Source organism: Vidua chalybeata, chromosome 11 (assembly GCF_026979565.1).
Source record: "Vidua chalybeata isolate OUT-0048 chromosome 11, bVidCha1 merged haplotype, whole genome shotgun sequence".
In the NCBI taxonomy this organism is placed as follows: Eukaryota; Metazoa; Chordata; class Aves; order Passeriformes; family Viduidae; genus Vidua; species Vidua chalybeata.
The window spans coordinates 14468779-14483110 of record NC_071540.1 but is presented as its reverse complement, the minus strand read 5'-3'; the positions used below and the strand labels follow the sequence as shown (position 1 = coordinate 14483110).

Below are 14332 nucleotides of genomic sequence, written 5' to 3'. Positions count from 1 at the left end.
AATGATTTCCAGGCTGGGAATAATGGTCAGTAAATACATGGAGAGCCAGGAGGTGCTCACCCTTCTGTTACATTTGTAGATCACAGCAAGAGGTAACAAAGTGCCCATCAAAGGGTTTGCTGGTTTCTCTAATGCAGCTGCCAGACCAGGAGCTGCCCAAGGGAGACCTTGTGCAGGGCTGGGATGTCTGTGGGATGCCTTGGATGTGGCAGGCACTCAGCCTGTTGCTGGAAGGTGCGGCTGGGAGGCTGAACAGGCACTTTGGAACATTCTGTTTATTTTTCATTGGCTACAAGGTGGTTGGTGGACCAGAGGAATGCTCTGGTTTGTCCACAGCTACTCATCACCTCTCCAGTTTTACTCTGAGCAACTTTCATGGACCAACAGGAAAACTTGTAATATGAAGTGAACAATGCACACCCCTCTTGAGACATCTCCTCTCCAGGATTTTCTGGGGGCAAGGGACCCCATCCCAGTGGTGGCAGAGCTGACAGAGAGCTCAGCACACAGACCAGATGACCCATAGTGCTGCAGTTGGTCATTCCTGTTTGAAGTTCCCTATAGCCACCAGTTCTCTCTGCCTGCATGGTCCATCCCCACATCTCTGTTCACTTGCCTTTAAGGTCAGTTAGAAGCTCCCTGCAGAGCAGACCACTAAAGAAAACTAACTCTTACTGACCACTAAAATTTGTTAGCCCTAGGCTTTACTTGAGCAGATTTGTATTTGTTTTAACTAAATCATATGGGCCAAACTGTTTGTGTTTGCCCTCCATTGATGTTCCATACCCATTCCCATCAGTGTGTCCCTGTGTAGTGTCACACTCTCTGCTTAATAGAGTGATTACATTTTGGGGGCTGTGATTCACACAGCAAAGGTGGTGTATCACCTTCACATCACTGGTAAGGAAAACTAAACCCCACACCTCATGTTGGGACAGTCTGATCCTGCTGCTCTCCACAGTGCCTATCACCAGCTCTATTTGGAGCTGCTGGGAACTGGATTGTAATTCATTGAGTATGTGTCTTGCTACTCCCATGTCACACAAGACTTCTTTTTTATCCACCACCCATTGTCTCAAGAACCCATTTGAGTGAAAGCCTGTCACCTGGCCTTGAAAATGGTTTTCAGCTTCAAATTTTCCTTTGCAATGGCCTTCAGTTTCCTGCTGTTACCTGGCAGATCTGCAGGGGTGAAGCAGCGTGCTGTTCTCCAGCTGTCCCCTTCCTCAGGAGCTGGAGCTGCCCGTGGCATTTCTCCCTTTCAGCTGTGTTCTCAGCTGCTACACGTCATGGCTTTAGACTGCAGGCAGGGATCCTTTAGGATCTTGTGCACCCCCCAACACCCACCTTCCACTGCAAGCTGAGCAGTCCTTTCTGGTGCTGAGCTGCAACTCCACATTCCCTTCCCTGGTGGCACCTCGCACCTGGGTCAGTGGGAGGACCATTCTCCCGACCTTCAGCACTGCCTGGGTTGGTGCCAGGCTTGAAGATCCCCTGAGCAGCCCTTGAGCCACAGCCAGCCCTGCTCCCCCTCTTCCTGAGCATCCTGTCCTAGTTTGACAGTTCCCCCTGGATCCCAGCTGGGCATCAAGCTCCAGCTCTGGGAAGGAGAGAAGCATGGGGTACCCCAGGCTCCTCCATGTATTTTCCACCCCACTCTGCCTTATGAAAAGAAAGGAGCCAGAGACAGTGCTTGGCACAAGGAAAACTGATACTTTATTTGTCCCAGTGCAGGGATCACACTGGCAGCAGCTTTACCCCTGAGCAACAACTGTGTCGATCCAGTTACGGAACTGGCTGACACGAGTGTACACGGCCGGCGTGTTGATGTTGCAGTTGGAGGTTCCCCAGGAGACAATGCCAATCAAGGTCCACCCATTCCCAGTCTGGTACACCAGAGGTCCACCAGAGTCACCCTGCAGAGAAGATTCCTGTTTAGTGCTCCTGGCGCATGCTCCAAACTGGTCCCAGCCACCCGAACCCCTCTGCACAGCCAGGTGTTGTAGCTTAAATATCTGGCTCCATAAGTGCAAGAGTCCATGTACCCTGCTCCTCCCCGCTCCCTGTGATGCAATGGGAGCTCAGCAGGACCCCACATATCCTCCTCCTCCTCCACCCACCCTGTGCAGCAGGAGCTTGGCTCCTTACCTGGCAGGAGGTGGCACCAGCCCCACCGGCACAGATCATGACGTTGGTGATGCGATTGCCCCAGTACTGCATGCACTGGTTCTGGGGGATCAGGGGCAGGGTCACCTGCTGCAGGACAGTTGCCAGGGCTTGGGCTAGGGGAAAGAAGCACCATTAGATCACCTCAGTGTCTGTGGGTCTTCTGGAGTGCACACTGGTGCCCTGGGCAAGCTTCCACTGGTGCATGGGTGCTACCATACAAAGTGCCTTTCTCCTCCGTGCTGACAAACCCCTTCTTCCCCAGGATCACCTCGTGCAGGCAGCCCTGAGCAAGGGCAGGCTTGTGCCTGTGCACAGCCATCCCTGGGTTACACACACAGCCAGCCCCTGAGCACACACCTACACCTATGTGCACACTGGTACACGCTCAAACAGGGTTACTCCACTGCCCAGCTCCCCCCTTCCCACATGTACAGGAGATGTCATCCCCACAAGCACCTCTGGACCCTCAGAACCCCGAGGAAGAGCAGCAGATACACACAGCCCTCCCTGAAGCTGCAGCTTACGTACAGTTGGGGTTGGTGCGTCCCCAGCCGGTGGTGACAGCCCTGGCGTTGGAGGGCAGAACCAGGTTGGCAGGGGCCAGGCAGATGGTGGACACACGGGATCCCAGCTGGGCGGGCGTGGACAGCCTCAGCAGGGTGATGTCATTGTTCATGGTGTTGGGGTTCCAGCCGGGGTTGGTGATGGCCTGCAGAGAGAGAAACACCACAGCCCTTCATGCCTGCCCTGTGGGAGCAGCAGCAGCGCAGAGCTGCAGCCCCGTGCCAGGACCGCGTCCCCTGGCTCACCCTGGACACGGTCTTCACTTGAACGGCCTCGGTGCTGGAAGCAAGGCTGTATTCCCCGAGGACGACAACGTGGCTGCGCGGGCTGCGAGAGGTAAGAGGGACTCAGGGCCACGTGTCCAGCCAGCACCCGGTGTGGGAGCAGCACTGGGGCAGCCACAGGCATGAGGAACCCAAGGGAAGCCACCATGGGGACAAGTGGGGAGGAAGCCCCAGGCTGCTCAGGCCTTAGGGGCTGACCCAAGTGCCACTCAGATGCCCCCACGCCAGCAGCACCTGCAGGGGCTGGCCGGACATCGCTCCTTACTTGAAGTTGCAGTGGGCAGCTGTGACGACCCAGTACTCGTTGATCAAGGAGCCGCCGCAGAAGTGGGATCCTGTGGTGGTCTGGGGAGGGAAGAGGGAACAGGAGCTGGGGCTGGAGGGGTGGAATACCCCCAAGCTGGAGACAGGCAGAGGTCCCCTTGGTGCCCAACTGTGGCAGCCAGCTGGCCATGCCAGTGCTTAGGGCAGTGCCCAGGGAGCGGGACGGCGCTGTACCTGCAGGGACACCTGCCAGGGCCATGAGCCGGGCACAGCGTTCTGCCCATTGACAATCCTCTCGCTGTAGGCTATCGAGGGACTGATGGCGGGCACCCCGCAGCCTGCAGGAGAGGCACCGAGGACAAGGGTGACCCAAAAGCTCTGGAATCATACCTGGGGGCTGCCTGTGCTGGTGTGGGTGGCTGTGTGTCACCCTCCCTGGCATCCTGCTGCACCCTTGGACCTTCCCACACCCATGGGCAGCACTTACCTGAGGCGGCGCTGGCAAGGGCCAGGCACGCAACTACCCACAGGAATGCCATCCTGAAAGGAGATAAGCTGAACCCCTGGGGACCATGAGCTTTATAACAGCTAGGGAGCTACGTGGCTCATAGCTGGCCAGATAAGGTCCCCCTGTGACCTTGTGACAGATGTGTGGGCAGCAGTGGCGGGCCAAGCCTGGCACACACACAAACAGGGACGTGGGAAGGTACTGTCAAAAGACACCTGGGGGACTTGGGCTTTTGCTGTCATGGGTTGTGTGAGTTCTGACTGCAGCCTGTGGAGCTGGAGTGGGAGAGCACCACAGGGCTGTGATGGAGGGCACAAGAGGCTGGTTGTGGGCACACAGCTGGGGTAGCAGTGGGGCTGGACATGCTGGGATGGGCACCAGTCCTGGGGTGGGAGGTCATCCCATGCTCAGACTTCTTTCAGATCTATTGGGACTAGAGCTGTTTTTCCACATGGCCATAAAGTCCTGGCCTGGGCCCACCTGGATGTTCCCAGGGCTCAGGGTTGAACCCTTTGAACCATGTCCATGGTGCAGGTAAGCAAGTCCCGTAGCCAACAGGGGCAGGTGGGGAGAGCAGATACCTTCCCAGGCAGCTGGGAGCTGTGGCCAGCTGTGCAAGCACACCATGAGCCCCATGGAAGAACGGTGGGCACCTCCCCAAGCTGAGGTTGAGCCCTTCACTGAGCATCCCCTGTGCACTGCTGCCACCTGACCCAGGGCGGGGGAGCACTCGGCCCCCTCTATCCTGGACAACAGGGTATGTAGTGTCTGCATCATCCCCTGTGTCCTGGGTGATCTCCTGGGCTGGCACAGGGTGCAGGGAGCCAGGTCTGGGGTGATGCTGAACACAGGGATGGATCCCTCCCTCTCTGTGCCACCCACATACCCTGATCCCTGCCCCAGCCCTCCAGGGAGCAGAGCCTGGACACTCGGGAACGAGTTCAGAGCTTAGGCCTTTATTTCCAGCAGTGGTACCATGCAAGGACAGTGGGATGTGGCCCATCCCAGCGTGGGAAGCATGGCAGAGCATGGAGGTCTCCCAGGGTGCTGCAGGGGCTAGGCACAAGGGTGTAGGCAAAGACACAGACTGCTCCTGATCTTCATATGGTGCCTGGGAGGAGATGCCACGGCCTGGGCAGCAGCAGAGGATGGAGGGAGAGCCAGTGCTCAGGGTGGTGCTGCCCATCACAGAGGAACCTTGGAGCAGGACAACACACCAGGCACAACCACGCTCTCCATGCAGCTTGAGAGCCTCCAACTCCAGTCTTCCTCCTGGCATACGAGCCAGAGCCAGGAGTCTGGCAGGTCAGCAGGAACTCAGAGCTGTCCCTTTGTGCCAGCAGGGATAGGGCTGATGGCACTGTCCAGGCTGAGGAGACCACCTTGTGCTCTTCTCCTCAGCATCCGTGAGCCATGATGAGCTGGCTCAGCTGCTCTCCACCGGCCATGCAGGGCCCAGCCTGGTGGAGCAGCAGCACCCAACCCCAGGGCTGAGCCCAGAGGACCTCCCATGGCTGAAACCCTCCTGCCAGCCTGGTCCCAGCAAGGCTCCAGTCTGCCTCAGAGTTGGAATGGTAACAGCCTCCATGGCTGGGACATACTGGCTCAGGGGGCTGTCTGGAGACTTGGAGAAACTCAAACATCTCTGCAGCCCCATGGAGATGTGAATTTGTCCCAGCTGCAGATTCCTGTCCGTTCTGCAAGTCTTCTTTCTCCTGCAGGTAATGGGCCTGAGCCTGAGCAGCCCTCAGTCACTGTCCCAGCAGGCCACCAAAATAGCTACAGGTTGGATTTCCCCCAGTCCAGGTATCCCAGGACTGGTGCTTGCAGGGGACAGTCTTCTCATGGGGCAAGACCAGAGGAGAATGGCCTTTATCCAGACTGTCCCCACACAGGACAAGGTGCTCTGTGTAAGGGATGCCACATGTCACCTCCATTCTCACCACGCACAGCCACAGAGCTGCCCTGCATGGCCCCTACCTGGGACCAGCGGGGCACCGGTGCCAGGCAGGGTCAGGCACACTTGCCCTTGCGAAGGCAGAAGGGCAGCTCTGGCACAGGGACCAGGATGGTGCTGAAGATGGGCCGGTAGCCCTCGGGCAGAACCTGGGGGTGCTGAGCCATCATTTCCAGCACCACGTGCCGCACTTCCTTGGAGACGTCCCCGCGGATATCCAGCAAGGTGGAGATGTGCTCATCGCTGGGCAGAGAGCCAGGGGTGAGCCCGAGCACTGCTCGTGTCCTGCAAACCTCCCCACATCCAGACAAGCCAAGCCAGGGGAAAACTGGTACTTTGCACCAGGCCAAGCAGCATTTTCTTGAAAACAATCCCCCCAAACCTTCTGAATCTGGTTTTGACATTTCCAATTTGGTGTTCTGTTACTTTTCATAGTTTGTTTGGCCACCAAATATAGATGTGCAAATGCCACAGCAGAACTGCTGTTTTCTGTACACCTTCGCCCTTGGGACTTTTCAAGACCCCCTCAAATCTGGAGCATGGGAAAAAGAAACCTCAGGGAGAAGGGGGTAAAGGCTCAGGATTCTGCCTGCTCTGCTCCGTCACCTCAGAGGGTGCAGCCCAAGACTGGCTCTCCTGGGCAGGCTCACACCTATCCCCTCCTGCAGGGAGTACCTTACCTGACATCAGGGTACTTGGTGATGAAGCCCAGCACCTCCAGGCTGAGTAATGCTGGGTCTTTGAGGTAGATCAGCTCCCGCAGGGCAAAAACAGCCTCCAGGCTCTGCTGGCCCCGGTCCAGGCCCTGGGAGGGAAAGCAGCCAGGTGTGAGACCCAGAGGACGTCACTGCAGTGGCTGGGGAGACAGCTGCATCCTCAGTGCCCACGTGGGCACCTGAGCCTCTGCAGATGGTGTCTTCCCACTCAGCATGTCCCACCCATCAGGGGCTGCCGGGCAGGGTGATGGTCCCCAGAGTCCTTAATCCAGCCAGTTCCTCCCATATTGGCCTCACAACCACCCAAGTGTAACAGTCCCATTTGCTGATGGGCTGTGGGCTGGAGGGGGGCAGGAGGGTGAGGTGATGCTCCCTTTCTGTGGCACAGCCCTGGCTCCCCACCGCACCCAGGCTCCTCTCACCAGGCCACAGAAGAGCTCCCGGAGCTGCGTGGCGTCCTGCAGCAGGCGGTGGCACAGCTGGCCCCGCTCCTCCCGGCTCTTGCACACCATCTTCCTCTGCAGGAGTGCCCGCAGGTACTGGTTCACCACCAGGAGCTCGCTCTCCGCCAGCAGGAGCTGGGCAGGGGACAGCTGTTAGCGCTGGCATTGCCTGGCTGTCCAGACCCAGCTCCCCAGGGAAAGGCAGAGGCAAAAAGGGCTGATACAACAGCAAGCCATGGGAACAATCTCCTGGGAAGCCCCCTGACCGAAGGGACAGAGAAAACAGCTGGATTTGGGGGAAGCCCTAAACATCTCTGTGTGGTGGTGCTCTCAGAGGACACAGACTCTCCAACATTCCCAGCATCCTGCACCCCAGCACGGCACCCGCTGCCCAGCCGCCCTGTCCCACAAGCAGCCGCTCGAAGGAGGTACCGTGAACACGGGTTTCCTGACGCGGGAGAAGTCCTTTGCATACTTGTCAATCACTTCACACATGCTGCCGACGAGCTGGGACCCGGAGAGCCACTTGCGGGAAGGCAGCTGCAGGCAGAGGGGCTGAAGGGAGCAGAGGAGCAGTGTCTGTGCCCTGCATCATCGCAGAGCTGCCAGCTCAGGGCAGCACAACACCCACAGCTGCTGCCTGGCACCACGGCCACTTTGCCTTGCAAAAAGCCCCCGAGCCCCTGCTGCCAGCCAAAACTCAATGTAAAAACAGCAGAGTGCTTAAGTTTAGGAAATTAAGGAAATGCTGGGGCTGTCCCTCCCTGACACCCTGAGAGCATTTTGGGGCTTTATCTGGATTATGATGCACACCTGAGGTGTGGGCAGTGAGCTGCTCCTCACACACCTGCTTTTGGCCTGTCCTACCTATTTTTAATTTCCACGCCTTCCCACTTCCCTTGTGTAGACATAACGTGTTTTTTGATTTCCTACTCCCGCCCTGCTGTCCTTGCCTGTCTTCCTGCTTGCAGGCACACACTCCTTCTGTCTCTGCTAGGGCCACTGCTGCCTGCAAGCTCCTCACCTTTTGGCTCTTCCTTTGTTTTCATGGCATTCAAGCCCTAAATAGTAATGTCGTTAATTATTCCAGTTTTTTGGTCCAGACTCCAGGAAAGCTAAATTTGACTACACTAACAGGAAACGACTTGGGCAGTTGCACATGGATTCGTATCCTCCACACAGACTTTGCTGCTCTCCAGCTGGTTTTCTGCCATGGAAGAGCCAGAAGGAGCATGAGGCAGCTGGGGGGGGTGGGGTGCTAAGGCTCCTGGTCTCTGTCCGTTAGTGATTTGGGGGCCAGGAGCCATCTGCCCCAGCGATACAGGGTGGTGCTGTTGGCGACAGACATCGGCTGGTTTATCAAGGTCTGGGGGACAGGCTGGGAGAGATGTCTGCAGGATGATAGCAGGGTACAGAGTACATAGCAGGACCCTGGGCAGGAATAAACTCGAGTTGCAGAAGGGCTGTTATTGCTGGGTTCAGCTTTGTTGCAGCCCTGTCAGCCTCAGGTGCTGGACCAACATACCTGCAGGTCCAGGAGCAGTTCCTCCAGCAGCAGCTGTGTGGCTTTCTTCTGCATCCTGTCTAGAGCAGCCTGCAAGGATCCAGGGACTTCTCTGCAGGCAGTGTCAGGGTGCAGGGAGGAAACAGAATTGCTGGGAGAGATAAGAGAGAGTACAGGTAGCCTGGGAAGCATAGTGGGAACACTGGCCCCAGGGAGGATGGGGGTGGGTGTTGATACAGGAGCTACCAGGTGCTGGTGCAGGTTACCTGAGAGCCAGGTTGTTGTTGAGCACGGCCAGCAGGTGGGAGATGTAGTACTTGGGAACGGCCCGGTCCTGCTGGTGCTCCTTCCCGCACTGCGCCAGGGCTTCCCGCAGGCTGCAACACAGCGAGGCAGCCCTGACGGGCAGGCAGAGCCCCAGGCGTCCCACCACGGGGACCTGGCCCTGGGATGCTCTTGGGGACACATGGACCTCCCACAACCCTCCCAGCTCACATGGCTCCTTTCAGATCCTGCCACCAGGTTGGAGAGTGACAGGTCGTTGGGCAGGGTGGGACAGTGGGACCCATTCCGGATCCCCTGACAAGCATTTGGGGCAGCAGGCCCCGAGAACTGATGCCCCCGAAGGCTGAGACAGCAGCCCCATGGGCAGACAGGCTGCTGAGCCTTCTGTGACCTGGATGAGCATTGGGTGCCCCACAACAGATCTCTACCACCAGCCTGTGATGCTCAGCCATGGCCCCAGGGTCTGTGAGGGTAGACAGGGTGTGAGTGGCTCCACTGACCGGCCCAGGAATGCCTCAAGCTCCTCCAAGGCCATGTTGTAGATCTTCTGCTGCAGAGAGTTGGTGATCAAGGAAGCCACCTGGATGTTCTCATTCAGCATCTGCAGCAGAAGAGGAAAGTGGAGGTGACTCAGGGAGAGCCTGCAGGCCATGGACTCCTTTCTGGGAGGTCTCAACATGGCCAAGCCCCATCTGTACCCATATTTTTGGGGTCCCACCTGCATGACAATGGCAGGCAAGGCTGACTGGAAGAAGCCCTGATGGTCTGTCTCAGGTTCCTCTTCCCTGAACCATTCCTTGAACTCCACCTCCAGGGTCCTCTGCATCCACTCGAACACACTAGCCTGCAGGATGGACACCCACCACAGGCAGCCCAAGAAGCCACGTACAGACTCCCTTGAGACCCAACATAGCACAGCAAGTCCTGGGCCTCATGCCAGGCTCATGGTCTGCAGCTGCTGTCAGAGCAGATGCCTGGCTCAGTGGGAGTCACTGGGTCCCCGTCCCTCTCACTCACCTTGACTTTCATCACATATCTCCTCTCTGTCTGATCCACAAGCTCAGAGGACATCAAGGGATCCAGAGCAGAGACATCCACTTCTGGGAGGAGGTCAGGGTGACCCATCATCTCTGGGCTGGAGGGCAGAGGTGGGGCAGGGCTGGGAAGGCCTGTTTTCCAGGAGTTTCTACCTGTCCCTCTGCCCTCCTGGTCATCATCCCCTGGCAGCTAGAGACACTCTCCCAACCCATCCATGAGCTGGTGAACAACCCAGCTCTCCACAACATCCCCCGCTTGGTTGGTGCCGGGGTTGGTGCTGACCTGTGGTACACACGGAGCGCCCACTCAAGGAGAAGGAAGAGTCCCTGTTTGTCCAGGTCCTCCCGCAGGATCTCCTGGAGGTGGCTGGTGAGGGCCTGGTGGTAGGTGGCAGTGCAGACGCTGAGGATGTTGTAGTGAGCTGGGACGCACTGGACCATCAGGTCCTTCACCACACGCAGCTCAGACACGATGTCCTTCTGCAGCACTGCCAGGTGCTTGGCCAGCCCTGGCCCCTCAGCATCCATGCGGGGAGCATGGAAACGGGCTCCTGTGATGGTGTCCTGGAGGACCTGGTAGAACTTCTGCCTCCAGCCCTTTGGGCGGCCAGGGGGCAGGAAGGTGGCCTCCAAGAGCAGAGTATCATCTATTTTCTCCTCCCGCTCGATGATCCTCACAGCAGTGACAAAGAGAACGGGGTCCTCACGCACCAGTCGCAGGCTGCTGCCCACAATGTCCCACAGCTGCTTGGCCAGGCTCTCGTTGAGGTCCTGCAGGCCACTGAAGTAGGACAGCACAGTTGCCTGTGCACCGGAGAGCCCACGGAGGTGCAGCTGGGAGAGGATGTCATCCCGAAGTTGCTCCACCATCATGAGCTCCACATGGGCCTCCAAGAGATGCTGCCCATGGAGCAGCTGCAGGATATGGGAAAAAACCTCGTGGACTGTGGGAGAGGGAGGAGAGATGCCAGCATTGAGTGTGGAGATGAAGGTTTGCACCAGGGACATAGATGCAGGTTATTAAGGAGATGGTGAGGGGAAAGGTCTGGGGCTCTGAGAACACCATTGGATCAGGCCCTGGGGAAGCAGGGATATCTCCATTCACCCAGCTGGCAAAGCCTGAGTGACCTGCTCAGGCTTTACCACCAGCCCTGCAGAGAGCCTGTGATTGGACTGAGGTTTCCCCCAGTGCTTTTCAGCCCAAATTGACCAGGATTGGGATAGTGCCTTACCTGAGAAGATCTGGGGCAGCACCTGGACCACCGAGGCCAGCTGTACATGCTCCTCCATCAGCTTCCTCATCTGCTGGAGGCCCTGGAAGTGGTCTGCACTGTCGAGCAGGGCCCACCGTGCAGCCCCCAGGTCCTGGCACACGCCCTGCACCTCCTGGGCCGCCGACCGCAGCTGCTCCAGCCCTGCACTTACCCCCTCCAGGTAGGACTGGACAGTTGACTGGGGAGCAGAAAAGGATGGAGGGCAGTGGAGCAGCTCCAGAAGGCGTGAGGACTCTACACCATTTGCCCCAGCCCTGTATGATCTGTGTTGCAGGCACTCTCCCATCCCCACAAAGCCCAGGGTAAACAGTTATCAGATGTCTCTTTCAGTTTTAAAAGATTACTTTTTTTCTGCAAAAGAGCAGTGGGTCACAGGACCCAAGTGCCTCCAAGGCATGAAGGACCTCAGTGGCCATATAAACCCTCCTCCAAATGGAGTGCCATCGTTTCCAGCCCTGCAGTGGCACTGGCACATCTCCGTGCCCTATCTGCTCATTTAACTCCCTGCTCCTGATGCCAAGAATCACCAGAAGCAAGTTGCTTTCACTGAGGCCTCCCAGACAATTCATCCAGAGTCGGGATAGGAGAAACCATCTCTAAAATTATCAGGAGAAAGTTGTGGTGCTCAGACTGATTCAGTCCTGAGGGTAATAATTCCTTGGGTCATGCAAAAGGGGATGTGGGTGAGGAGGCGGGTGTGCAGGGGGACTGGGACAGCCCTTAAAAATGTGGAGAGATGGAGTTTTCCCTGTGGAGACCCACAGGCAGGACAGGTTGGAGCTTTGTGCCTCCTCCCAGCTGTGGGGCAGGGCAGCCTTTGGGGCTGGGATGGGGCAGTGATGGGGTGCAATGAGTCCTGCACATGGAATGTGCTGAGCCCCCTTGGTGTTTTATTTTGAAGGATTGTCAGAGACACAGAAGACTCCTTTTAACACTTCAGACACTGCCTGGGGATAAGGCAGAGGGTGAAGGGGGTCTTCTCTCCCCAACAATTGCACTTCACCCACCAAACGCGAGCCAAAGGAAAAGATTTTGTCAAAGAGGATTCGTGGTTCCAGAGGGGACCCTGGCTGGGATCCCTGCCTGAGGAGGGGGTGTGGCTGCAAGTATCCATGGGATGGGCCAACACACACCTTCAGCCGGGACTGGATGGAGTTGTTCCTCTGCGTCTCTCGTCTCCGGTAATGCCCGAGCCCCTCCAGTTTCTCGGGGCGGTAAAACACCCCTGAAGCCCATTTCAGAGCAGCTCCTCTCGCCAGCTTCTCAGCCTTCTCTGCTTCCGGCCACTCCTCGTCTGGGGATGAAGCCAGGGGTCAGTGAGCACAACCAAGTGGGGCAGGAAGGGCCCCTGAGGCCAGAGGCAGGAAGCTCGCCGCCAGTGGACTTCCAAGCACACACAGACGTGGGAAGCTGGGCAGTGTGGCACCAAGAGGGTCCTTCCACAAGGGCCCCCCAAGATGCCACCACCACGGCCCGGGGTTGTCATAGTGGCTGTGGCAGCAAGAAGCAAAGCTGTCCTGGGGTGCTGTGACTCAGCCTGTCAGCTCAGATTGTCCCCAGGCCCAGTGCACACCCCGGCTGCTCCCCCAAACACAATGCTGGGTTGTCTGAGGGGGTCACTTGGGAAGCTGTCAGCAGGGTTGAGACTCCAGCAGTGAGTCAGCAGGAGGAATGGGGATACAGCAGCTCTCGCAGGAAGGAGAGCCAAGCTAAGGTGAGGATTGGAGACTCCTGGTCTCCCCAAAGCACCCACGCAGCTGTGTCCCCCTTGACACAAGGTCTGAAGCCATGCCAAAGAGCTCCTGGCCACAGTGGAGGGCTGAGAACCAGCATAGTTAATTATCACACACCGTTCCCAGTCCCCAGTGCCTGGTTTCATCATTCCCCCACCCCATCCCATATCCCCAGCCACTCCCTGCAGCCCCGCGGGGCTGTAACCCAGTGCCAAGCCAGGCTCCTGCTCTGCTGGAGAGCCGCTGGCAGCCTTGGGATCAGGGGATTAGGGAGGAGGACAGCAGCTTTGCGGATAAGATGAGCGGTGAGCAATACTGCCCCGGCGCAGGTATCACCATCAGGAAGCACAGCTAGGCTGCCACCCCGCAAGGACACAAGGCACCAGCCCCGGCACAGGGAAAAGGTCCAGGAGGGTGGAGGGGGTGGTGAGGCAAAGGGCAGGGGAGTCCCCAAAATATGCTGCAAGCAGCAGCATCCCTTCCCTGCCCAGCTCGCCGGCTCCCCGGAGAGCATCATCCCCGTTACCTCTGGGGCTGGCGGCGCGCTCGTCCTCCGCAGACATGCCCATGGTGTCCAGGCTGTGCGGAGCTGCGGGGCCAGGGCAGGGCTGCGGAGGAAGCCGGCTGCCGTTTCCTCAGCCGGAGCAGCCGCGCTCCTCAGGGCCTCATTGTGTTCCCGCAGCCGCGCTCAGGACGTCAGGAACGGGGGGCGGAGGGGAGGGGGGACACGGGAAGGCACCGCGACAACCGGAGGTCTGGGGAATATAAGCCACGGAATCAAAGGATCATTTAGGTCGGAAAAGCCCACTAAAACCATCGAGTACCAACCATTAACTGCCAAGCCCACCACTAAACCATGCTCCTAAGTGATACATCCACACGCCTTTTTAACATGTCCAGGGATGGTGACTTCACCACTGCCCCAGGCAACATTTTCCAGTGCCTGACCATCCTTTTAATAAAGAAAATTCCCCTAATATCCAATCTAACCCTCTCCTGACTCGACTTGAGGCCATTTCCTCTCGTCCTGGAGATCACACCCTGTCTACCCTCACCAGCAACCCTTTTCTCCGGACACTCAGCCCTGTCCGTGCCCGCAGCGCTGCCCCCTCGCACCCACCCTGGCTCGGGGAGGACAGCGGGGTCTCAGACCCCAGCCCATCCACACTGCGAGCCCACTCGAGGGGGGATCCACCATGAAGGGGTGCACTGTGCCAGCCTGACCCGGAGGCGAGAACGTGGGGATGCACGCTCCATGGCTGCAGATGGACCTGGAGATGTGTCCCTGCCACAAGCTGCCTTCCCCGGGCACAGGCTGGAAGGATTCCCCCGCCACTGGGTGTGCTGGAGCAGCAAACTGCCCCTGTCACCCGGGCGGTGAGAGCTGGATACAGGGCTGAGGTTTGGCTTCGGTACCATTGGGCGGGAGTTTGACTTTGGCACCGCAGAACGGCGAGGGGATGGACGCACCCCTGGCTTTACCCGGGGGACCCACAAACCGACGGGGCTGACGGAACACCGGGAGCAAAGCGGAACAGCTCTGCTGCCCCGGGAGGCGGTGGGGGCAGTCCCCCGTCCCCGCCCCGTCGCCGTC

At 58.2% G+C, this 14332-nt stretch overlaps 2 protein-coding genes across 3 annotated transcripts; both read right to left on the bottom strand.

Annotated features, from left to right (window-relative positions):
* Window positions 1–1754: 1754 nt before the first annotated feature.
* On the bottom strand, window positions 1755–3856 carry CTRL (chymotrypsin like). The gene is made up of 7 exons (XM_053953272.1): window positions 3769–3856; window positions 3516–3619; window positions 3283–3362; window positions 2979–3060; window positions 2698–2878; window positions 2149–2282; window positions 1755–1916 (listed from the first exon to the last, which is right to left on the bottom strand). Exons 1-7 carry the CDS (start codon window positions 3818–3820, stop codon window positions 1755–1757), a joined length of 795 nt encoding a protein of 264 aa, XP_053809247.1. The 5' UTR covers window positions 3821–3856.
* An 867-nt stretch (window positions 3857–4723) lies between these two features.
* EXOC3L1 (exocyst complex component 3 like 1) lies at window positions 4724–14311 on the bottom strand. Of its 2 annotated transcripts, XM_053953268.1 has the most exons (14): window positions 13265–14311; window positions 12139–12299; window positions 11157–11183; window positions 10964–11045; window positions 10015–10675; window positions 9712–9829; window positions 9413–9538; window positions 9195–9295; window positions 8676–8786; window positions 8431–8560; window positions 7338–7460; window positions 6885–7040; window positions 6427–6551; window positions 4724–5989 (listed from the first exon to the last, which is right to left on the bottom strand). In XM_053953268.1, exons 1-14 carry the CDS (start codon window positions 13305–13307, stop codon window positions 5803–5805), a joined length of 2151 nt encoding a protein of 716 aa, XP_053809243.1. In that variant the 5' UTR covers window positions 13308–14311; the 3' UTR covers window positions 4724–5802. The 2 variants fall into 2 exon arrangements, with proteins under 2 accessions (XP_053809243.1, XP_053809242.1); XM_053953267.1 differs by having other exon boundaries at window positions 10964–11183.
* Between the last annotated feature and the right edge of the window lie 21 nt (window positions 14312–14332).